General features: G+C 47.8%; 1 protein-coding gene across 1 annotated transcript in view; it reads left to right on the top strand.

Annotated features, from left to right (window-relative positions):
• The first annotated feature begins 5,114 nt into the window (after positions 1-5,114).
• Positions 5,115-23,392, top strand: part of Chid1 (chitinase domain containing 1) — a 39,749-nt gene continuing 21,471 nt past the window's right edge. The window contains exons 1-8 of the mRNA XM_031388867.1: positions 5,115-5,237; positions 12,443-12,595; positions 14,813-14,962; positions 15,425-15,557; positions 16,775-16,819; positions 17,624-17,730; positions 18,851-18,912; positions 22,927-23,019. Of these exons, the coding sequence (XP_031244727.1) occupies positions 12,485-12,595; positions 14,813-14,962; positions 15,425-15,557; positions 16,775-16,819; positions 17,624-17,730; positions 18,851-18,912; positions 22,927-23,019 (701 nt within the window). The 5' untranslated portion in view covers positions 5,115-5,237; positions 12,443-12,484. The remainder of the gene's footprint in view (positions 5,238-12,442; positions 12,596-14,812; positions 14,963-15,424; positions 15,558-16,774; positions 16,820-17,623; positions 17,731-18,850; positions 18,913-22,926; positions 23,020-23,392) is intronic.

Here is a 23,392-nt window from a genome sequence, read left to right as displayed (position 1 = left end):
CAGAGGCAGGCGGATTTCTGAGTTCGACACCAGCCTGGTCTACAGAGTGAGTTCCAGGACAGCCAGGGATATACAGAGGAAAACCCTGTCTCAAAAGAAAAAAAAAAGAAAAAGATTTCCATTCATCCCTGAAGATACTTGGGCTTTGGACATTAAAAGGGTATTGAGACTGAGAAAGACTATGGGGCCTTTGGAATTGGGCTAAATGCATTTTACCTTCTGATATATATGGCCACGAATTGATGGGGACAAGGAGTAGAATGTGGTGATGTGACTAAAAAGGTTCCCCTCAGGCTTATATAGTTGAATACTTGGTCCTCAGTTGCTAGATTGTTTGAGATTAGAAGGTATGGTCTTGTTAAAGGAGGTGTGTCACTGAAGGATGGCATTGAGGTTACAAACCCTTGTGTGGGTTCCAGTGATTGTTCTCACTGAGCCTTGTGGTTGTGGATCAAGATGTGATCTCTCCACTCTTCTTTCACTCTGCCATTATAGACTATGTGTCTTGGTCATGGTGTTTTATCACAGAGATAGAACAGTAACTAAGATAGAATGCTTACAAACAACAGGAGTGTCACAGTTCTGGAGGCCAGAAGTCCAAAATAAAGCTAGCTAAGGTGGGGTTCTCCTGGAGGCCTTGAGGTAGCTGCAGGTGGCTGCTGGGCATTCCTGGCCTTGGGGCTCTGTTATTCCCTTCACCTTACCCTCACACAGCTCTCCTACCTGTCAGTCTCAAATCTCCCTCTCATCCTCTTATAAGGACAGCCTCTCCTCACATCACTGGATTTAGGGTCTACCCTAATCCTTAATCCAAGATTCTTAATTTAATTATATGTGCAGAGTTCTTATTGACAAATAAGGTCATGCTGAAAAGTTGTAAGAGCGAGGAGAATTTTGAGTAGAGTGTATCATTCAATTCAACATAACTATCCAATAAAAAGTATTGCCCCTTTGCCTAGGGTTGTTACCCAGTCTCCATTTCTCTTTAGTTTGGGGTTTTAGGCTAGTTTCAGTATACTCAGAAGCATTAAAAAAAAAAAAAAATCCCCTGCAGGTTACATTGAGGCAGCAGCTCTTTTTTTTTCTTTAAAGATTTATTTATTGTTATATGTAAATACACTGCAGCTGCACACCAGAAGAAGGCATGTAAAGAGAAGATTTCATTATAGAGGTGGTTGTGAGCCAACATATGGTTGCTGGCATTTGAACTCAGGACTTTTAGAATAGCAGTCAGTGCTCTTAACCATTGAGCCATCTCTCCAGCCCCAAAGGGAGTGACTCTTTGCGAAGCCCAAATGCTGTAGGTATAGGGCCACATGCATCCCAGATGGCTGCCCAGCTGCTGACAAGACACCTATACACACTGGGCGGTGGTGGCACACGCCTTTAATCCCAGCACTTGGGAGGCAGATTTCTGAGTTCAAGGCCAGCGTAGTCTACAGAGTGAGTTCCATGACAGCCAGGGCTACACAGAGAAACCCTGTCTGGAAAAACCAAAAAAAAAAAAAAAAAAAAAAAAAAAAAGACACCTATACACAACAGCCATCATCAAGTCACCTAGGCCAGCCTTGTGGGACACAAGCAGTTTGCCGTGGTGGCCCTGGAGCTCTTTCCAGAAGCTTCCTCCTTCCTTCTTTCCTGGAATTGCTTATTCCAGCAGTGAGAGAGAATGTCTCTGTCCACTGTGGGAGAGGGATCTGCAGCACAGCACAGAGTGCTAGCATGTATCCATTCTTCTGGACTTTGACCCTTTGAACAGGGACATCTCTAGATCCAGGAGTGCTAGGAAATGGTTAACCTTCCAGATGACCCAGGCCAAGGGCTTTGGTTAGAACGTAGTAGGGACGTGGGTCTTCACTGTCAGGCAGGGGCTGGTTGGTGCTGATTTTGGCCAATGAGTGGCACAGAGTCACTTTCAAGCCTAGGACTCTACCTTCACCCCACTGGGACGCTGTTGACACCTCTTAGGTTGTCCCCATGAAGCAGGCTTAGGCTGAACATCCTTAACTGCCTGGGTGTGTGAGGGTGGTGTGATCCCATTGGTAACAGAAAGCCCCCTGGGTGAACAGCAGCTGCCCTGCTCTTGCCTACTTTCCAATGCCAACTGCAGACAGATGGTGGCTCAGGACACCAGCCTGGGGCCCACAGCTCAGGGTCAGAGCTTGGATCTTGGTCAGGACATCCCACGTTGCTGTGGTAACCAAGACTCAGGAACTGACTGAGGTCTGGGTTAGTGCTCTGGCCAGGGGAGTTATGCTCAGGTTTACACTAAAGTTAAAAGAACTAGGATTCAGTTTGCTTGTTTACTTATAGGCAGGGTCTCATCTAGCCCAGGTTGGCTTTGAATTCATTGAATATCAGATTTCAGTTATGAGCCACCATGTTCACCTTTTTACAGTCACTTTTAAATGCCTTTGTATAATATTTTACTCCACTTAAAACACAATTAAGTAGCCGGGCAGAGGTGGCACACGCCTTTAATCCCAGCACTTGGGAGGCAGAGGCTGGTAGATTTCTGAGTTCAAGGCCAGCCTGGTCTACAGAGTGAGTTCCAGGACAGTCAGGGCTATACAGAGAAACCTTGTCTCGAAAAACCAAAAATAAGCCGGGCGGTGGTGGTGGTGCACGCCTTTTATCCCAGCACTTGGGAGGCAGAGGCAGGCGGATTTCTGAGTTCAAGGCCAGCCTGGTCTACAGAGTGAGTTCCAGGACAGCCAAGGCTACATAGAGAAACCCTGTTTCGAAAAAAAATAAACAACCCCCCCTCAAAAAAACACATTAAATAAGCATAACCCCCGTGTGTGTGTGTGTGTGTGTGTGTGTGTGCGTGTGCCTGTGTGTGTGTGTGTGTGTGTGTGTGTGTGTGTGTGTGTGTGTGTGTGTTGCTATACAACCCAGGCTTGCCGTGCACTTATGGCTCTCTCCCTCCTCCTGTCTCTGCCTCCTAAGTGCTGATATTATAGAGGCATGCACCATCACATCTGGCCTAAATTTTTAAAATGCCCCCACCCCTTTTAAGTACTTTGTTTAAATGAGCAACAATATCTCAAGAATCTCAAGAATTTGAGTTTTTTTTTAAAAAAATTAATTCCTTGGGCCAAGGAGCTGACTCATTGGGTAAAGGCACTTGATTATAAACCTAACAGTCTAAGCTGGATCCCCAGAAACCACATGGGGGAAGGAGAGAGCCAATTCCCAGAAGTTTTCCTCCGCGTGCCTCCTGCTGCTACTTACTACACACACACACACACACACACACACACACACACACACATACACACCACATAATAGATAAGTAAGTAAAAATTTTAAACATCCTTTTCAAACAAACAAACAACAAATGCAGTAAATGTAAAGTCACCTTAACTATCCCAGAAACATTGAAAGTGAAGTGGATTCACTAGTACGGAAGCTTCAGTGTGTTGGTTCTGACTCTCTTGGACTTTTTCTATTCATCTTTCTGTATTTTCTGTGTGACTAAAAAGTGGGTAGCCACTTGAAATCAGTTTGGGGCTGGGGATTTAGCTCATTGGTAGAGTGTTTGCCAAGTAGGTGTTTGGTCCTGGGTTCACTCCTACCGCCATGGAGGGGAGAGAAGCCAGTGTTCACCTACACACACATACCAGGGATCTGGGGCACCTTGGTCAGGCTGTGCAGCAGGGGACAGGGCAGAGTTTGTGGGGACAACTCAACAGGCTCCTGAGCATCTATCTAATGGAACCCTGAAAAGGGGCTGGTCTTGAGCTCTGTTTTTCTCTCCTTTCTGTTCTTAAAGTCTGCAACACACACTGGGAATGGAATCCTTAGTGGACTTTGCCAAGTCTTTAGCCCAAAGACCTCTTACATCAGTTGGATCCAAATGCCTTCGCTGGTTTAAAAGAATGGTGGTCTCTTTCGTATTGCTAGGACTGAACAGTTCTCAGGACATCCACCTCTCCAGAGTTCTGCCCACTTGGAATCATTATTCTGGGCATTTGTTCATAGTAGGGTGCTGAGCTAGATGCCAGGAAAGCAGATGGTGATGCACAACATGCCTTAGCATACACACCCAGCCCCACCCCTGTAGAAAGACTTGGGGACAGCTGGCAGAAAATATGGGGAAGAGAAAGGAGGAAACGTGATTCGGAAGGAAGAACACAAAGCTCAGCTCAGTGAGAAACCTCTGCAGCAGCAGGAATGGGGAAACAGCCGCACTGCGAATACTGGAACAGACCCGAGTGGAGTGGGCCAGAAGGTTTAACTGGGTGTGGACAGGCCAAATGTGGTTTCTGCAGGAAACTGCTGGGAACAGCAAGGGATGGGGGTGGGGACTAGTCAGCTTGATGAAAAATAAAAATTCTGGTCACGTGTGCTTCAACCCACTCGAAGAAGTGTCTGGGCTCCTCTTGCTAAAGCTGAGATGGGGGTGGGGAGAGTGTTGTCTGCCTCTGTGGGTTCTAGCTCTTACAATTTGCAAGACCTAAATGAGGACAGAGACAGCTCTGGGATTTAGACAGGTAGAACGCTCACGGTGCAAAGCCATCTGGAGAAGGACGTTACATTGCCTGAAGCAGTGTTCCTACTGGAGACAGTGTAGTGGGCACTGCAGACCTATGGATGGTGACAGAAATGTGGCAATGGGGATAATGTGGAGAGAGGTTCAAAGACTTGGCGCACAGCCTGTCCTGACACATCTGGGAGACCACGGAACTGACTATGCGCATAGTGACCCACGCCACCCATACTTGACAGGGATGGGTTCCCAAGACCCTAAAAGCCTTGATGGTCGCATATGTGGCCATAATGTAGACTTTCAGCACGGGTGCTAAGGCAGCCAGCCATCAACCCTGGAGCAGAGGATGCTCAACACCACCACCAGGTTCTCTGGGAGGATTTCGGGATCTGACTCCACGATTCTGCTGTACGCCAGGCTTTTGAGCGATCAGGAGAGTGGCTGCAGGAGCGGAAACAGCACCCACGGCCACGCAGTACACTTTCAGCACACCTGGCTCAGTCCTCATCCAACTGACGGATCCCGCCACTCTCCGCTCTTCTCCACCTAACCTGAAGCTACGAGGCTCCGCCTCTAACCCCTCCAGCCTCTCGGTCCCGCCCCATCCCAGCGTGCCGTGCGCAAGGCATCTAGGAAGCTGGCGTGGCGCTGCGGGAGCGTGTGGCGGCCTGTGGGCGGGACTTCCGGCTCGTTGAATCGTCTTCCGGCCGTGCTTGACGGGTCTGGCCGGTCTCCTGACATGAAGGTGAGCCCGGCAGTGGCGGCAATGGGACTGCTTCATCTTCCCCGTCTTGATGCGGGAACGTCAGGCAGCGAGGCTCTCCCCGGACAGAACGATCAGAGTGTGAGCGGGAAGGAGAGCGCGCGGATGAGAGCGAATGTGGGAGCTATGAATGTGAGGGCGAGGAAGTGTGTGAGAATGAGGGGTTGAGAGCGAGAGCGACTGTGTCCGTGTGACAATGAGCTAGTGTGAGAAGAAACAGATGTGAGTGTGAGTGGGAGCTCGTCTAGAATGAACAGATGTGATGGTGAGCTGGTGTAAGAATGAGTAGATGTGAGAAAGCAAGTGTGTCCGTGTGAGAGTAAGGGCGTATGTGGGAGAGCCAGCGGGTGTGAGGGTGAGAGGGAGTGTGAGGGTCCGAATGGGCCAGAGTAGGTGTGAGAACAGTGAATTTATTAGTGGTGAGAAAGCGAGTGGGGATGAGTGTGAGCAAGGGTGAGAGAGTGAGTGTTAGGGTGAGAGCAGGTTATGGAAGAGAGTGTGACATTGTTCTTTAGTAGGAGTGTGAGCGCAAGTGTGTCTGTGAGGGAGCTTCAGAGCAAAGAGTAATGTGAGAATATGAGAGAGCACAGGCCATTGCATCAAATCAAGAGAGCCGGTAGCCATGGCACATGACTTTAATCCTAGTACCTGGGAGGCAAAGGCTGGCAGATGGATCTCTGTGAGTTCTAGGCCACCCTGGTCTATAGAGTGAGTTTCAGGACAGCCAAGGCTACATAGCAACACGCTGGGGGTGGGGCAAAAGAAGCAGTAGGAATCATGTGTGAACAGCACAGTAAAGAATGTGTTAAGTGTATGTGCCGGTGTAGCTGGATATGGAGAAACATGGGTGAGTGATATATAAAGGAGAATAGACAAGAACCAGGATGATGAAGTCAGATTTCAGATGTGTAAGTTAGTGTGCATAGCTTGTGGAGCCACAAATGGAAGATGACATGAGTGTGCAAAAGAATTAGCGCGTCCAGAGTGGTTGTCAGGTGTAGAGAATGAGCTCTATGTGGCGGGCCCAGCCTGAGGTAGGAGGGTATACAGCAAGTTGTGTGGGTTCCTTCAAGTTTGTTGGGTACATGAGGCTAGGCCTTACCCTCAGCGCAGCCTCAAATCTTGAACACTCTGTAATGGAAAATTTCCAAAGGACTTTCCATGGTCTCTAGACTGGACCCCAGGGAAGCCCAGAGACAGTGTGCTGGTGACAGAACTGGAACTTGAGCCGTCTTATCACAGTCCTGTTTGCATTGCATTGTACAGTTGGGATGAGATGGTAGCCACTTGCCCCATGGCTTAGTGGGCTGCCCCCTGTGTTGGCCTCCTCATCTGTGAATGAGAATAACATTGATGCCTGCCTGAATCCTGGGCTGTGGAGAAAACTTGTGGGTAATTCACCAGGTTTGGCATGCAACATATGGTCAATAAATGTCACCTGGGGTTGTGATCATCCTGCTTCTTATGTCACCTTCATTTCCAACCATACACTCACCCACCTCCTCATACGAACAGTTCACTCCAAAATTCGTTCTCAAAAGTGAAAATGTAGGATGACCATCATGCTTGCTGTAAAAGCAGTGAATCTATTAGAACTGAGGCTGAAAGCATGGCCCAGTATTTTCTTAGTATATTTTCCTACAAAAACCAGTAATAGACAGTGATAGTAAAAAGTACTCACGGCACATCAATTGGCATTCCCTCAAATCCAGCAATACCAAAGCAGGAGCTTAGTCTGAGGGCCAAAGGCCATCTCTGTTGTTATTATTGTTTTGAGATAGGGTCTCCTGTTGCCCAGTGTGGCCTTGAACTCAACTGCATAGGTAAAAATGTACAACTATATAACAGAATGACCTTGAACTCTTAATCTCCCCACTTCCACCTTCCTAGTGCTGAGATCACAGATGTGACCCACTATGTCCCATCTAAAACTTGTTCTTTTAATTTTTAAAAAATTGTTTTTATTTTATGTTCACTGGTGTTCTGTTCAAATGTATGTTTATGTGAGGGTGTCATCTCCTGGAACTGGAGTTGTAGACAGTATGTTACACACATACATGACCTTGAACTCCAATCCTCTGGAAGAATAGCCAGTGCTTTTAATCACTGAGTGATCACTCCAGTGTCCCTCTTCCTCATTTAATGTTTTCACCAACTTTATTTTTATGTGTAAGTGGCTTTTTCCTGCATGTATGTATGTGCTCACAGAAGCCAGAAGAGGGTGGTGAGCTGCCATGTAAGTGCTGGGCCTTGTAAGTGCTGGGAGTTGAACCCAGGTCCTCTGGGAAAGTAGCCACTGCTCTTAACTGATGACCCATCTCTCTAGCCCCCTAAAGTTAGTTCTTTTTTTTTTTTTTTTAAAGATTTATTTATTTACACTGTAGCTATCTTCAGACACCCCAGAAGAGGGTGTCAGATCTTGTTACGAATGGTTGTGAGCCACCATGTGGTTGCTGGGATTTGAATTCAGGACCTTCAGAAGTGCAGTCAGTGCTCTTAACTGCTGAGACATCTCTCCAGCCCCTAAAGTTAGTTCTTTTTTGTTTTGTTTTTGTTTTTTTGTTTTTGATTTTTTGAGACAGGATTTCTCTGTGTATCCCTGGCTGTCCTGGAACTCACTCTATAGACCAGGCTGACCTCGAACTCAGAAATCCACCTGCCTCTGCCTCCCAAGTGCTGGGATTAAAGGCGTGGGCCACCACCACCCGGCCTAAACTTAGTTCCTAAGAGAGAACTGAAGTGGACTATGTACCACAAAGTAAACTCTAATTAGCTTCTTTAACTCTGCACGTGCATGGCAGGTATGTACACACAATTTGCACACATTGATGCATTTCTTCGTAAAAAGCACCTGACATTTCTTGCTTTGAATCTGCTTGAGAAAACATTTGAAAGCTTCTGCTATGACTTTGTCAGCCTCACTAAGACAATCCTTCCAGTGGGGAATGGTTTGTAGCCCCAGAGTTACAAAAAGTATAGCTTGTCCTCCACTCTGTGCTTGGTGTAAGCTGGAGCCAAGACTCAAGTAGGCCAAATTTATAACATTGTACCCTGTGTACAGGGTGTTCTGTCCAAAGGACAGTCATTCATGCTTGGAGACAAAACACATTTTGATGTAAGAATGCTGTGAGACCCTAGGAGTCTGCTATGTGAAGAACATGATGGAGAATTTGCCCTACTGGTTAGAGCAGTGGGAGCCATGGAAGGTGCATTAGCTTGGACACCCTTCATGTCATAACACATGCCTCACCCATGCATACCCTTGTAGTCTAGAAAGTTGGGTCACCCCACCTCTTCTTTTAGACAGGGTTTCTCTGTGTAGCCTCTTGGAACTTGATCTGTAGACCAAGCTGACCTCAAACTCATGGAGATCTTCCTGCTTTGGCCTGCCGAGTGCTAGGATTAAGAGTGTACACCACCACCACCCAACCTGGGAGACGCACATTTACAAGCAGCTAGGAACATGGTGGTAGCATTGTGTTGATTTTGGTTCTCTGCTTCTAGACACAACCCAACAGACCTATCTTCCTTCATGTGTCCAGAGAGGCCCCTGCCTTGGGGTTTTTTGGTTTTTGGTTTTTGGTTTTTTTTTGTTTTTGTTGTTTCTGTTTTTTTGAGACAGGGATTCTCTGTGTAATTGGCCTGGCTGTCCTGGAGCTTGCTTTAAACTAGGTTGGCCTTGAACTCATAGAAATGTTCCTGCCTCTGCTTTCCAAGTGCTGGGATTAAAGGCTTATGCCACCATGCCTAGCTAGGACCCCACCTTTTAAAAAAGGTTTATTTTTTAAAGCACACATGCATGCTTGTGTCTCTGTATGAGCATCTAAGTGCAGGTATTTATAGAAATAAGAATGGAGCATCTGATCCCGTGGAACTGGGGTTATAGGTGGTTATGAGTACTCAACATGTGTGCTGGCAACCTATCTCTGGTCCTCTACAAGAGCAGTATGTACTCTTAGTTGCTGAGCCATGTCCTCAGCATATCCCACCTCTCTTTGGTGAGTGGGTATTTGGGGTGGTGCCCAGGGCCTCATGCATTCTTGAAAAGTACTGGATTACTGAACTATATTCCCAGCCCTTTCCCCCACCTCTTTTACTTTGAGAAAGGGTCTTGATAAATAGCCCAGGCTGACTTAGAACTCTGTAGTACAGACAGACCTTAAACTTTAGATTCTTGTACTTCAAGTCCCACATGGGATTATAGGCCTGAGCCACCAGGCTGGGCTTCTTTCACCCTTTCTTCCTGTAGGTATAAAGTCACAGGTCAGGGGATAAGGAGGTGTATGGCAGAGGGGTCTTAGACTCTGTGAACAATGAACAGCTGCAAATCTAGGCAACAGATAAATTAGTAGAGACTTAAGATCACAGGGCACCTGGACATACTCTCAGTCCTGGACTACTTACATCAAGTTTCTTACTTCTTTCCTTCTGTGACCCAGTTTTTCACCCAAGGGACAGAAGCCTTGCTTATGTAGGAGCTGAGGCTAACAGCATAGTCCCACTGACCAGGCAAGCTATGGGTTTTTCTGGGCCACTGGTCTCAACCTCATACTGTGGTTAGGATTTCCCATTCCCTGGGCAAATGGGCCACAGAATCTAAGCGTCACAGTTACGAGGACAAAGTGGTGAGCTTGGGTAAAGTGAGATACAGGAAGCTATCTTCTCTTAGTTCTCATTTTGTCGTAGGAGAGAAGTTGGTGCAGTGGCAGACTAGGGTGAGAGTCATGGGTCTTACTCCTCTAGTCAGCCAGCTTTTAGAACAATCACTGCCATTGTTGGAGCATTATTTTATATACTCTACAGTTTTCCTAAGTCCTCAGAGCCTCAAGTCTAGGCTTTCTTGTAGTCTGCCTATCTTCTAGTGGAATCTTCCTGGTTTGTCTTACTCAAAGACCACATGTTAGTCATAGCTTCATACATGTATGTTGGTGTTTTGGAGTGTCAAAGCTTGGAGACTTATTGCCACAATCCCAGCTTTCCTCAGGTCACACCAGGAACAGTGTCAGGGAAGTGGCAACAGAAGGAAGCAGGAGGGCAACAAGTAATCAGCCAGGAGGTCATGGGAACAGGCAGGAGGGTATCAGGGTCTCTAAGCTACTGTTAATGGCTCATACCCTGCCTGGCTGGGCCTTCTGGAGGCTTTCAGGCTAGGTTCTGGCATCCCTAGGTGCTCCTGACAACAGGGAAGAACTTTATTGCTCACCTGTTGGGCAGTGGGTTGGGTCAGGCTCCATACAATGCTCCTGGGCTTTTGTAGCCCCCTCACTTGATCTAGTAGACTATGTGTTGCCAGGGACATGAGACTAGATGGATACACTTCTGCACACCTTATCTTGAAGTCCTATTGAGGGAATGACAGCCCACCTGGGCCATGTCTATCCAGAATTTCCTAAGATCTAAAAGTGAGTTATGCAACTAATGAATGAAAATTCAATGCAGAGAATAAAGAAATGACCAGTAGTTCCCTATCTGCTTCTGGTTTTGCTCCTTACGTTTTCTGTGTGAGCATATGCACATAAAAACAAGACTTTTAGGCTTAGGGGGCTGCAGCAGGAGGATCTTGAGTTGGATGGAGGCCAGCTGAGATGTTCCTAGCCGGATCCTGTCTCAAACAAATGAAAACCGACTGTTCTGCGGAAATGCAGTTGTGTGGTGTTTTTTGCCTTGGTCGTAGACAGTCCATGCTTGTCTGGGTTCCAGTATTGGAAGTGCCCAGTCCCTAAGCTTGGTTCCTGTGTGTGGGACATCCTTGAAGTGGAACTTGTAATAGGAAGGAAGTGTATGGTGGACACTGTAATGTAATGCCACATTGTCATTCAAAAAACCCTTTCCCAGCTGGAATTCCCACTTAGCCTAAGAGTTAGTAGTTTTCCCAGTTAACCCTTCACATACCGAGTGGAGACACCATCTTACGTCTCATCTGTGTTTGCTTCTTTCATTGCTGGGGCTCTCAGTATCTCAGTATTTGAAACCTGTCCTTGTTTTTATAGTGGGATCTTGTTTTCTGGGATGTCTTTGTTTATTTGTTTGCTTATTTATTTTTTCGAGGAGTTTCACTCTGCAGGCTGGCTTCCTTATCCATACCTAGCTTGGAACTCCTGATCCTCTTACCTCTAACTGCACCAAGTTCTGGGTTACAGACATGTGCCACCACACCTGGCTTTTTTTATTTGTAGTAGGGTGAAGGGGGCCTGCCCTTACAAGTGGAGCCAGAGTGGAGAAATGAGCTCTGAGGACACAGCCGCCTGCCTTCTCACACCAGCCAAGTCTTATTGCTGCCTTTCCCTGACCCAGAAGCCAGCTCGCCTGTCCCTGCAAGAGATGGGAAGGCCGGGAAGTTTACAGCCCAGACCTTTCCGCCCCATCCTCTGCTAGGGAAAACAACCCAGGCTGCTAAAACTTGGGGGAAGGGGGAGAAAGAAAGCTTTTTTTTTTACCCTCTCCTTTACAGGACTGGGGATGGAACCCAGAGCCTCAAATATGCTAGGCAAGCACTCTACTTCTGAGCTGCTTTAAGAAAAACAAAATGCCGTTCTAAAAAAAAAAATTTCTTTGAATATTATGGATAATTGTGAATAGGATTTTGTCAAATATGTCCCAAGTTAAGTTTTTCTGACTAACTTGTCTTTTTTTTTTTTTTTTTTTTTTTTTTTTGGTATTTTCGAGACAGGGTTTCTCTGTATAACTCTGGCTGTCCTGGAACTCACTCTGTAGACCAGGCTGGCCTCAAACTCAGAAATCCACCTGCCTCTGCCTCCCAAGTGCCGCGATTAAAGGCGTGCCCCACCACTGCCCGGCTTATTCTCTCTCCTTATTGATATACTTGAAAAAGGCTTCTCTACCCTGGGATTACATAAGTAGTTGACCATAGTATGTTCGAGTACCTTCTGTGGCTTCATTATTTCATACTTCAGCCCCATGGTTGCCGAGGTTTCTTTTGTTTTGGGGGAAATGTGGGAGCCAGTTTTCCTAGATAGATGGCTGTTTGCAGTTGGATATCTTTGGACAGCCTGTGGTTGTCTGAGGGGACCTGGTGATACGGGCAAAGAAGCCTAGAGATTTGACTTCAGCAACCAGGGCTGGCCTAAGGGCCCTAAGGACTCAAGCCCCATTAGCATAAATATACTAGTCTGGTTCATGTCACATCTCTGTGCTAATCATCTGCCTTCATGTACTTCTTTCTGCAGCCCCCTAGACCCAGAGGTTGGTTCCTGCTGTGACGTGCCACCATGTGGCCACTTCTTCATGTCCTCTGGCTTGCTCTGGTCTGTGGCTCTGTTCACACCACACTGTCAAAGTCAGATGCCAAAAAAGCTGCCTCAAAGACGCTGCTGGAAAAGGTAGGGAGCTTGAGGTGAACACAGTGGCTAAAGCCTAACCTGTCCTTTCTGGCTAGGATCTTTGTGAATCAGAACATAGGAGGGTCTTGGCTCCTTACATAGCTTTCTTTCTTTCTTATTAATTAATTAATTTATTTATTTATCTATCTATCTATTTATTTAATGTATATGAGTACACTATAGCTGTCTTTATACACACCAGAAGAGGGCATTAGATTCTACTACAGATGGTTATAATCCACCATGTGGTTGCTTATAACCACATTGAACTCAGGGAATTGAACTCAGGATCTCTGGAAGAGCAGTCAGTGCTCTTAACACTGAGCCATCTCACCAACCCCTTACACAACTTTCTGAGAAGCTAATGGTATCCTAACAGGCAGCTTGTGTGGCTCTGGGGATGGGTCTTGCTAAAACTGTGGGTTTACAGCCATTACCTTCCCTGCTCAGACTCTGTCTTGTGACAATTTCCATCTTCTGTCTGCCTTCCCTATCCCGTGGTTGTTGAACTCTCATCTTTACAGCCCAACTTGTGTTTCCATCATGGCCCTTGTGCTGCTCTTTTGGGATATCCCAGGGATTGCAAACCCAAGGTTAGGCCCCCATCCAACTTATTCCTTAGGCTCAACAGTCCCCATGCTACTGGCCAGGCTGCTGACACAGGACCATATCTATGACCCAGGCCTGGACTGATAGATGCTTTGTACCTTGGGGTAGAGAACCCATACAATGAGCATCTCTGTGTGTGTTATATGGTTTTATGTCAATTTGGCACAAGCAAAGGTCATCTGACAGGAGGAAACCTCAATTAAGATAATGTCTCCACACCTAGATGGTGGTGGTACACACTTTTAATGCCAGCACTTGGAAGGAAGAGGTAGAAGGATCTTAATGAGTTTGAGGTGAACCTGGTCTACAGAGTGAGTTCCAGGATAGTCAAGGCTACACAGAGAAACCTTGTCTTGAAAAACCAAAACAAACATACAAACAAAAGGCCTCCATAAAATGGGTTGTAAGCAAGCCTGTAGGGCATTTTCTTAATTATTGTGAGTGGTGCCATCCCTGGATTGGTAGTTCTGGATTCTATAAGAAAGCAGGCTAGAGAAGGTTAAGAGCACTGACTGCTCTTCTAGAGGTCCTGAGTTCAATTCCCAGTATCCACACGGTGGCTTACAACTATCTGTAATGGGATCTGATGCCCTCTTCTGGTGTGTCTGAAAATAGCTACAATGTATTCATATACCTAATTAATTAATTAATTTTTTTTTTTGGTTTTTCGAGACAGGGTTTCTCTGTAGCCCTGGCTGTCCTGGAACTCACTCTGTAGACCAGGCTGGCCTCGAACTTAGAAATCTGCCTGCCTCTGCCTCCCAAGTGCTGGGATCAAAGGCGTGCGTCATCACCGCCCGGCTAATTAATTAATTTTTAAAAAAGGAAGAAAGAAAGTAGGCTGAGCAAGCCATGATGAACAAGCCAGTAAGCAGCACCCCTCCATGGCCTCTGCATCAGCTCCTGCCTCCAGGTTCCTGCCCTGTTTGAGTTTCTGACCTGACTTCCTTCAGTGATGAACAGTGATTTGGAAGTGTAAGCCAAATAAAGCCTTTCCTCCCCCAGGTTGCTTTTGGTCCTGATGTTTCATCACTGTAATAGAAACCCTAAGACAGTGTCTCTTACAGAAAGGACCAGGGAACCAAATGCTAGTAGGGAAGGCTGAGCTGGGCCCCCAAAGAGTGGACAGAACTGCCGATGTGAGAACCTGATAGAAGACATCTAGAAGCAGAGGTCAGGGAGAAGCAGACATATTAGCTTCCTGGTCGGGGGACTTAGGGCATGGCCAATGGAATAGCATGTGCTTGACACGTCCTCAGTGTAGGACCTGGGGTACCTTAATGAGTATCCAGTTGTGTGAGTGCTAAATATCAAACTTCATATGTAGTAGAAGGAGCCACTTCTGCCAGATCTCCAGCCCAAATTAAGAGCTGAATAGCCTCTGGAAAATGCTACTGTCTTACTGGGTGCTAGAACCCTTCTGAAATAAGTCACCTACTGTGGCCTTAATCCTCTACCCACAAGGGTAGATCAGCAGTGCCATGTTAATCCAGAGACACAGTCCCGTGGCTGAATGGAACAGACTTGCTGCTGTCACTGTTGCTTCCAGTGCTACATTCCATGCTGAGGAGAGCAGTCAGACAGCCTGTCCTCTCCCTTTTGTTTCAGACTCAGTTTTCAGATAAACCTGTCCAAGATCGGGGTCTGGTGGTGACAGACATCAAAGCTGAGGATGTGGTTCTTGAACATCGTAGCTATTGCTCAGCAAGGGCTCGGGAGAGAAACTTTGCTGGAGAGGTCCTCGGCTACATCACTCCAGTAAGTCAAGAATTTTGTGGTGCTGAACAGGGCTGTCCCCATGGCTGGAGTTCTATTCTTCATGACTACTGCTGCTGCTATGAAGCTGCAGGAGAGATGCTAAATGAAGCTGTCAGAGGGAAGGGTACCAGGGTTTTCTTAGGGATTGCTTCTTATGGCTTCAGATGACCCCCATCAATGCTTCCTGATGTAGAGGAGGGCTCTAGTGCTATCTAGTTCATGGTGGGGCTTGTAGAACCCTGGTGAAGGGACATCAGCCCCAATCCCAGGCAGTGGGCTGTAGTTCCAGTAGTTTTGCAGAGTGGAAGAAGGAAGCCCAGGCAGGGGACTGGTAGCAGCTCAAGTCCAGTACTCTGATACTGATGGCTGTCCTGAGCATGTCTAAAGCATCAAGTGACAGCATCACAGCAGTGCAGGTATGTATTTACTTGTTCTCTGTCTGCCCTCTCCTTCCTCTGCCAGTGGAACAGCCATGGCTATGATGTTGCCAAGGTCTTTGGGAGCAAATTCACACAGATCTCACCAGTCTGGTTGCAGCTGAAGAGACGAGGTCGTGAGATGTTTGAAATCACAGGCCTCCATGATGTGGACCAAGGTTTTTCTACTTCCTTTTTATCTGTACTTGCCCTGAGGGCTGAATATGATAGTGTGAATGTGTCTGTGTGTGTGTGCGCGCGCGCGCGCGCGCGTGCGTGTGTGTGTGTGTCTGTCTGTCTGTCTGTCTGAAAGTATGTGACTCTGGTTATGTACTTTCTTGGTTTTGTTTGAGACAGGGTCAGACTATGTGGTTCTGGCTACCCTGAAACTCTAGGCTGGCTGGCTTTGAACTCACAGAGATCCATCTGTCTCTGCCTCCCAACTGCTGGGATCAACTACCACACCTGGCTAAGTTATGTATTATGAGTAATGAGTGTCAGTGTGAATGTATATAAATATATCAATTGTGACTCTATTAATAGGCCTGTAATGTCTGCTACTCAGGAGGCTGAAGCAGTAGAATTACAAGGTCAAGGCCTGTCTCTGTGTGACTCTGGATACAATTGTAGGAGTGTAATACTAAGAGATTTCACACGTGACTAGGTGTGTAACTGAGTGTGAATGTTACAGACATGTAGTTTGCTGTCTCACACCACACGGCTGGGCTCAGAGTGAAGCCAGGTGTGTAGAAAGTGGCCTGCTAGGTAAAGACAATCCCTGGGGCAGTCACCACTTTGAGGTCTGCAAGGCTGGTCAACTACAGGGGGTGAGATACTGTTCCAGAGATGACAGATTGAAGGGCACTGGGAATTTGTGCCTTTCCCTTTCTTTTCTGACTCTAGTGCCAGGAGCTGGTCAATATTCCTATTCTTTAGTATCAGGGCTGCATGTGAGTGTAAGGAAGGCAGGCTCTGAGTGACTTGTGCAGCTGAGCACAGCTGAGTAAATGGTTGGCTCCCCCTTTTCTCTTTTCCCTAGTGCTCTGCATTTGGTGTCCAAAGAAGATGGGTTAGATCAGGACACTTCACTGATGACACACACTTTTGGAAGAGGACTAGATAATCTACACAGCTGAATTATATTTGGCCTCTGACAGAATTAACAGGGTTGCCTGGGTTTAGAGTTCTGAGACCAGGAGTGGTTTTTCCCGATGCTGTGAAGATGTGGGAAAGCTGATGGGAGAAGGGACCAAGGCAGGAAGAGGGAGTGGAATAGAGTGGAAGGAGGATAGGAGTGACTGCAAGGTCGCCCTGGGCCAGGAGAGGAGTGAGGAATGGTCTGGGTCTTTGGACTGGACATGTGCCCTCTACCAACTGTCCCTTTCATCTCTGGCAGGGTGGATGCGAGCTGTCAAGAAGCATGCCAAAGGCGTGCGCATAGGTGAGTCCAGCGGGCCTGCATGGTCAGAAGAGCAGCCTCAGCCTTACCGTGTAGTGTGGGTAGTACAGCTTCCCTGTAGACAGGTATCTTAGGTCCTTGCATGTTCCTTCCGCTCTAGGCTCTGCTACTTGAGGGTATATCTCTCCCCGGAATGCTCTGAGGGGTCAGCTGAGCTTGGCCACCAACTCCTCCCTCCTTGGCTGGTGGTTTTCCTGTATACTGCTCCCTTTTCCTTCTTTCTTCCTGTCTAGCAAGCATTACTGAGTTTCCTGGTACCAGACCCTAGGCTGGGCCTAAGGGTGATGTTGCCCCTATCCTGCCTGTGCCTCTGAGGCGGCTCATAGCTGGTATGGGAAGGAAAAATTTCCCAAAAAACAGCAGGAACCTGAGGGCAACAGAGGAAGCCTGTGGAGGAGCTCAGGCTTAGGGGAAGATACTGGAGGCTCAGAAGCAATGACAGGAGAGGACCTATCATTGCAGCCCTGTGGTACATTGAGCCATTGAGATAGACAAGGTAGTAGCACAAAGATCCAGATGAACAGGGGGTCTAGCCCAGCCAGTTTCCCAAAAGCTGGGCCCTAGGGGTATTTGACAAGTTAGTATCTCCTTATTCCTTCCTTCCTCCTATCAGGCTGTATAGGTATAGGATGTGGGCATAGATCCATGATTGCCTTAGTGGCCGCCCTGCTTCACTGCTTCACTGCTTCAGGGAGCCAAGGGAACATGTTTGCAGACAACGAGCATCAGAGGGCAGTTCAGTGTTTCTTGCCCATGATCTTTCTGTATGTTCTCTCCTGCCACCAGTGCCTCGGCTTCTGTTTGAAGACTGGACTTACGATGATTTCCGAAACGTTTTAGACAGTGAGGATGAGATTGAAGAGCTCAGCAAGACTGTGGTACAGGTGGCAAAGGTGAGACCTGTGTGCTCCTCAGGACCTCAGGGCTCAGACAAAGCTTGGAGCACTGGCCACCAGACCCCTCTTCCCCAGACAGGCTGCACAGGCTGCTCCCAACTTTCCTCGTGTTGCTTCGCTTCCCTCTCTGACTGAAGCTCCCAAAGATCCCCACCTGCACCCTTCATTTGTTTGTTTTTTTGTTTTTCAAGACAGGTTTCTCTGTATAGCCTTGGCTGTCCTAGAACTCACTCTGTAGACCAAGATGGCTTCAAACTCATAAGAGATCCACCTGCCTTTGCCCCCAGAGTGCTGGGACTACAGGTGTGCCCCACCACTGCCTGGCTCCTCTTCCTTTTTCTTTAACATTATTTTTGTGTGCATGTGTGTAGAGAGGAAATGACGCAACACATGTGTAGAGGGGAGAGGGCAGCTTGCTGGAGTTATTCTTTCCTACCATGTGAGTTCCAGGAATCAAACTCAGGTTTTCAGACTTGGCAGAAAGCTCCCTTACCTCCTAAACTATCTCAGTGGCTTTTCTTATTTAAATTTTTTGAGACACAATCTCACAGTGCCCAGAATGACTTCTGAATTTACTATGTAGCTGAGGCTAGACTTGAACTTCTGACATACCAGCCTCTACCTCTCAAGTGCCGAGATTATAGGTAGTATGACCTGGCTCCTCTTGCTTGACTTTTTTCTTGGGTATCTTCTTATGCAACCCATGTCTTCCAGGGTGGATAGCATAAACCCCACTCAAGCTGTACCACCTCTTGCTGGTAGCTTTGGGAGTTCCAGAGGTGGGAAAGTTTTTATCTCTGGGGCCAAAGAACTTTCTTTGGCTAAAACTCCATAACTTCCAGAGGTGAGACCATCCCTGCTGGCCATCAGGATGCCTAGGCTACTGCAGGGGTAGGGAAGTGTGAGCAAGTGAGCACCTCTGCCCTTCTGGCTGCTATGGTATACCCCTCCCCCTGCTGCCTGCTTCAGAGGAACTAGTGAATGAGTAGTGCAGACTTGGGTCTTGCTTCATAAGTGACTGGGCTACTTTGCCATGTGGGCCAAGCCAGTGGCATCTCTTCTGTCTTACCTAATCCTCCTAGATTCCCATTTCTCCTCACCTGTCCATTTCTTTCAGAACCAGCATTTTGACGGTTTTGTGGTGGAGGTCTGGAGCCAGTTGCTGAGCCAGAAACATGTGTGAGTGGGGATGTGGGCAGCTGCTTAGTTCTCTTTCTGGCCCCTATGTTTGGAGAAGCCAGTGGAAGAACCAAGGGAGAGAGAATCTGCCTGGAAAGGCCTTCCTTCCCCAGCCTCCGGGCTCTGGGTTGGGGATGGGACCCTATAAAAGGTGGAGGTCTACCCAGAGAAGCCATGAATAGCCACAGGGCAGGCAGCTTGTCCTGACCACATCATTGTGCTAGTCTGGAGGACCCTCTAGGATGGCTAAAGGAAGTTGGGGATCCTCACCCAGGAGCACTGAATGAGAGAAGGGTGGCCGGATCTGTGCTATAGATGTTCAACTTGAACCCAAGTAGATTTCCTTGCTGAGCACAGAGGAGACTTCCTGGAACATTAAAAAGAGGCTTGAGTGTGACCAACACCTGGGGTGTGATGGTCACAGTGTTTACTGGGGAAGGAATGTCCGAGTACATAGGAGCAGTCTACTGGGAGGAGGCCGCAGAAGGCCTTTATGTCTCCTTGCTGCCACCGTACCAGCCAGCAGCCAGCACACCTTAAACTCACAGGATCCTTCCCTTTGCCACTGAGGCCAGGAAGGAGGGAATTGTACAAAATGCCAGCAGCTCCAACGCAGCCTGAAGCTGGCTACTGTACTGAGGAATAGTCCCTCCTTGATCCTTAGCTCAGGTTATTTGGCTCCTGAAACAGCTACCTCGGTTAGCTCTGCCAAATGGGGAGTTGTACACTTTAGAAGATGACACAAGAACAATTTGCCCTGCACAGGACTGGTGCTTTCTGGGTACACGCTCAGTAGAGGTTTACACAGTTCGTAGCAGATGTTTAGGCAGTAGAGGCTCTGAAATCAGCTCTGCCTCCTTTTGGTTCTGTGTGTGCTTTTTAAGCCACAGCTGAGAATTGGCTGAGCCATTCTCCTGTCCTTTACTGTCTCAGGTTCCTCCTTCCCCTTTGTTACTCTTAGAGACTTTGATATTTGCAGAGACTGTAGGTCTCAACTCTGTCCACTTGGAGGCAGCATCTCCACATGAATCTCTCATAGCCTGCAAAGGAGGTTCTGGTGAGATGAAGCTGAAGGGGTGGGAATGAGGAGGTCATTTGATGAAGGGATTTTCATTCTGAGAGCCCAGAGGGTGTACCTAGTGCCAGGTGTGCCTGGGCCTTGCCTTTGATGAAAGACCACAATCAAAGCCATCACAGGGAGAGAAGTGTGTCCGAGTTAGTGGGGAATCTTCTACCTGCAGTGCCTATGAACAGACCACAGCTCTGGCCTGAGAGTTAGGTGCCCCAGACTCTTAGCCTTGTTACATCTCCAGACCCAGCTTTGTGTCCTTGCTGGGCAGAGGGCCCCATCAAAGCTGACTCCGCTGCCAGCCATCCTTTCTTTTAATTCTGGAGACTACAGAACTATTAATCAGAGATTTGCTATAATTTATTTGTGTTTCAGCACATTAAGTAGGCAGCGAGATACAGCTGCATTGTGTCTAGGCTTCCAATGGATCATTAATATCAGATGGGGAGGTCTAGGGGTGGGAGTCTCAAGAGTCTGCAGTAGGAGATGTGGAGATGGGAGCAGCCTCCCTGAACCTTTATGCTCAGGGGACAGTGCAGAGCTCTTTGCAGAGCAGGAGTGGGGCTGAAGCATACATAGTGGCCAGGTTCCTGAGACCCCCAAATCGATCTAGTTTATGATTCCTTTGGACACTGCCCCAGGAGGAGCCTGGTTGTCATAAGACACAGTAGAAGTATTTAAGGAGGGTACTGCTCTGGTTGCCATTGCCTGCCTCTTGTTATTGTAAGTATCTTCCTTGGATTTGAAGAGCTAAGTCATATGTGTGACACATATGTGTTTGCCCTTAGTTTAAGGTGATAGTAGGGCCCATGACTCTTGGTCTCAGGAGACAGCCTTTTTTCCAGCTTTCCCAGAGCATAGCGGATGTGTCAAGGAACCGTATGACTCATCTCTATGTCACAATTATCTGTCCTTAGGCAGAAGCTGCTAGTCATGGCAGGAAAGGCGATGCAGGCAGCCTTTAGGGACACCTAGTTTTAGGGTTCTATGAGAGCAGGTCCTGCCTAGTATCCTGGTCTGCTTAGGCTCCCCATCAAAGGCTCTTTTTCAGGGAAGGTGCCAAGCCTCTGATCCCCATGAAGTAAGTTTGGGCCCCTAAAGTATATAGTGCTATGGACAGCAGTCTAGCTTTAGCCAGCCCTATTCGGGAGAAATTCCATTTACGGGGCTCATCTCAACAAACACCACAGGTCTTATAGTAGTAACCTCTCCAAAATGTGGATGGCAGCAGTGGCAGGGGAAGCAGTGGCCACTGGAGACAGTAGGTTTTTGGGTATGTCAGCTCTGTGTAACCTTGTCCCTGGAAGATGCTGGTCCCTCAGTGGAAGAAAGACTGCTAACCAGGTACCTGTATTCTCTGCCCGCATTGCTGTCTCATCCCAGTGTACCAGTCTTAAGGCTGGGCTCAGTGGCTTCTGGTCACATGCATTGGCCACTTGGCACAGGCTCAGAGATCTGCAGCGTGCAGAATCTGTTGGCTTAGTCTTTTTTTTTTTCCCCCCTGAGACAGGGTTTCTCTGTATAGCCCTGGCTGTCCTGGAACTGACTCTGTAGACCAGGCTGGCCTCAAACTCAGAAATCTGCCTGCCTCTGCCTCCCAAGTGCTGGGATTAAAGGCGTGTGCCACCACTGCCCAACTTGGCTAAGTCTTTTAGGGGCTAAGTCTACTGCCAGCCCCTATCTGGGGTACTCATATAGAGTCCCTATGTCTAGAGTGGCTGAGGTGTGGGCCCCTGAGAGGGATGAGGTAGGTTTGTGCTTGTCTTCTGAAATCCCCTGGAGTGATCTTAGGCACCTCTTAGTCCTTAGGTCTCATATGCCCTGGAGAAAGATCATCCTGCTGCTGCCCTACAGCCAGGCAGGAGGGTCTTCCATTGGTGGAGTTAGCTTTCCACATCCTTTCAACGCATGGGCAGCATTCTCCTGGTTCACCTGCATAACAGATGTATTGCCACCTGCAACCTGCAAAGTGTTACCAGACCAAAGAAGGACAAACAACTGGGACTTATTGCTCTTTAGGCCCTCATCACTGGAGTTGTCACACTGGAATCACTGATACTCAGGTTGAAAAGTTATAGCTCAATTTGGGTCCCACCAGAGAGAATAAAGCCATTGCTGTCCAGAGTTGGCCACGGAGAGGACTCTAGACTGTGTACAGAAATATACAACGGATATACTACTGGCGCAAGTTGCGGTGTGGCCAGTAGGATACTCAGCTTCGGCTGTGCAAATGTAAGACTTGTCAACCTGTCTGCAGATGGAGCCATTCCTGAAGGCCCAGCTGTACAGAGGGAGGGAAGACTTTCTTTACAAACAGTAGTAGAGCCTCCTAGAGTAAGCACAGCATAACAAACCTGACCTCATAGCAGGTGCGTTAGGTCAACTTCTTTAAGATGGCCACCTTCAGGGAAGCAGCTGGCGTAGAACATGTCACAATGAGCAGTCCACCAGAGGGGTAAGGAGAGGGCTCCCAGGCTATGTGGGGAGAGAAGCTGACATTTGTCCTTGAGGAGACAGCTGCTTCCTCCACCTTCTTGTCTTCACCTCCATCTCTTGCTCCTGCCCTCTTAGTATCTACTCCAAGTATTCTGCCCCGTCTTCCTTCCCTACCTGGTATGTTGCTCAAAGAGTTTTGTGGCAGTTCATAGCCTGAAGGTGACTAGGATTTCTCTGGGTCAGTCTTTGGCCCTTCAGTGCCCTGAAAATACCACTTTTCTGGGAGATCCCCAAGTTTGATGAAAGGCAGGCTCAACTGGGGTACAGAGTCTCTTTTCCCTCAGCTCCCTCATGGATTGACACTGAAGAGTGGTACAGAAAACCCTGTGAAGGACTTGTAGTTTTGCAACAGGGCCTAAGGCTGGGACTCCATCTGTTAAGTTCTTGATGCAGTGGGTGCCAGGGAGCCCCACAGTGCTCTGGGCTAACTTGCTTCTTGCTTCTTACAGAGGCCTCATTCACATGCTTACTCACTTGGCTGAGGCGCTGCACCAGGCCAGGCTGCTGGTCATTCTGGTCATCCCACCTGCTGTCACCCCTGGGTAAGTGCACTTAAAGGGTGGTAAATAGCCAAGGGTCCAGTCCCTCTCTTGTCAACATGGGCTCTTCACTCAGAAAAATAAAAAAATAAAAAGGGTTGAGGGGAGAGGGAGTTGACTTACAGTTCTAACCTGTCTTGTCCCTCAGTATAGACATCTACTGAGGAATTCAGCAGCATGAGAATCCACAAGTTTAGACTCATTGTCTAATGTCTCTGGGGCTCTGAGGCACCTAGTTCAGTTCTCAGGCCAACAATACTTATAGCATAGTGTACTACAGCTGGACAAGCTGCTGCCAGCTGGAGTCACTGAAGGGACCTGGGCCTTTCTTCCAGACTCTGGCTGTTTACCATTCCCAGCCATGTGAGGCAGCTCT

The sequence above is a fragment of the Mastomys coucha genome, unplaced genomic scaffold, assembly GCF_008632895.1.
Source record: "Mastomys coucha isolate ucsf_1 unplaced genomic scaffold, UCSF_Mcou_1 pScaffold21, whole genome shotgun sequence".
In the NCBI taxonomy this organism is placed as follows: Eukaryota; Metazoa; Chordata; class Mammalia; order Rodentia; family Muridae; genus Mastomys; species Mastomys coucha.
Note: the sequence above shows the minus strand (reverse complement) of the source record. Positions and strands in the feature narration are given on the sequence as shown.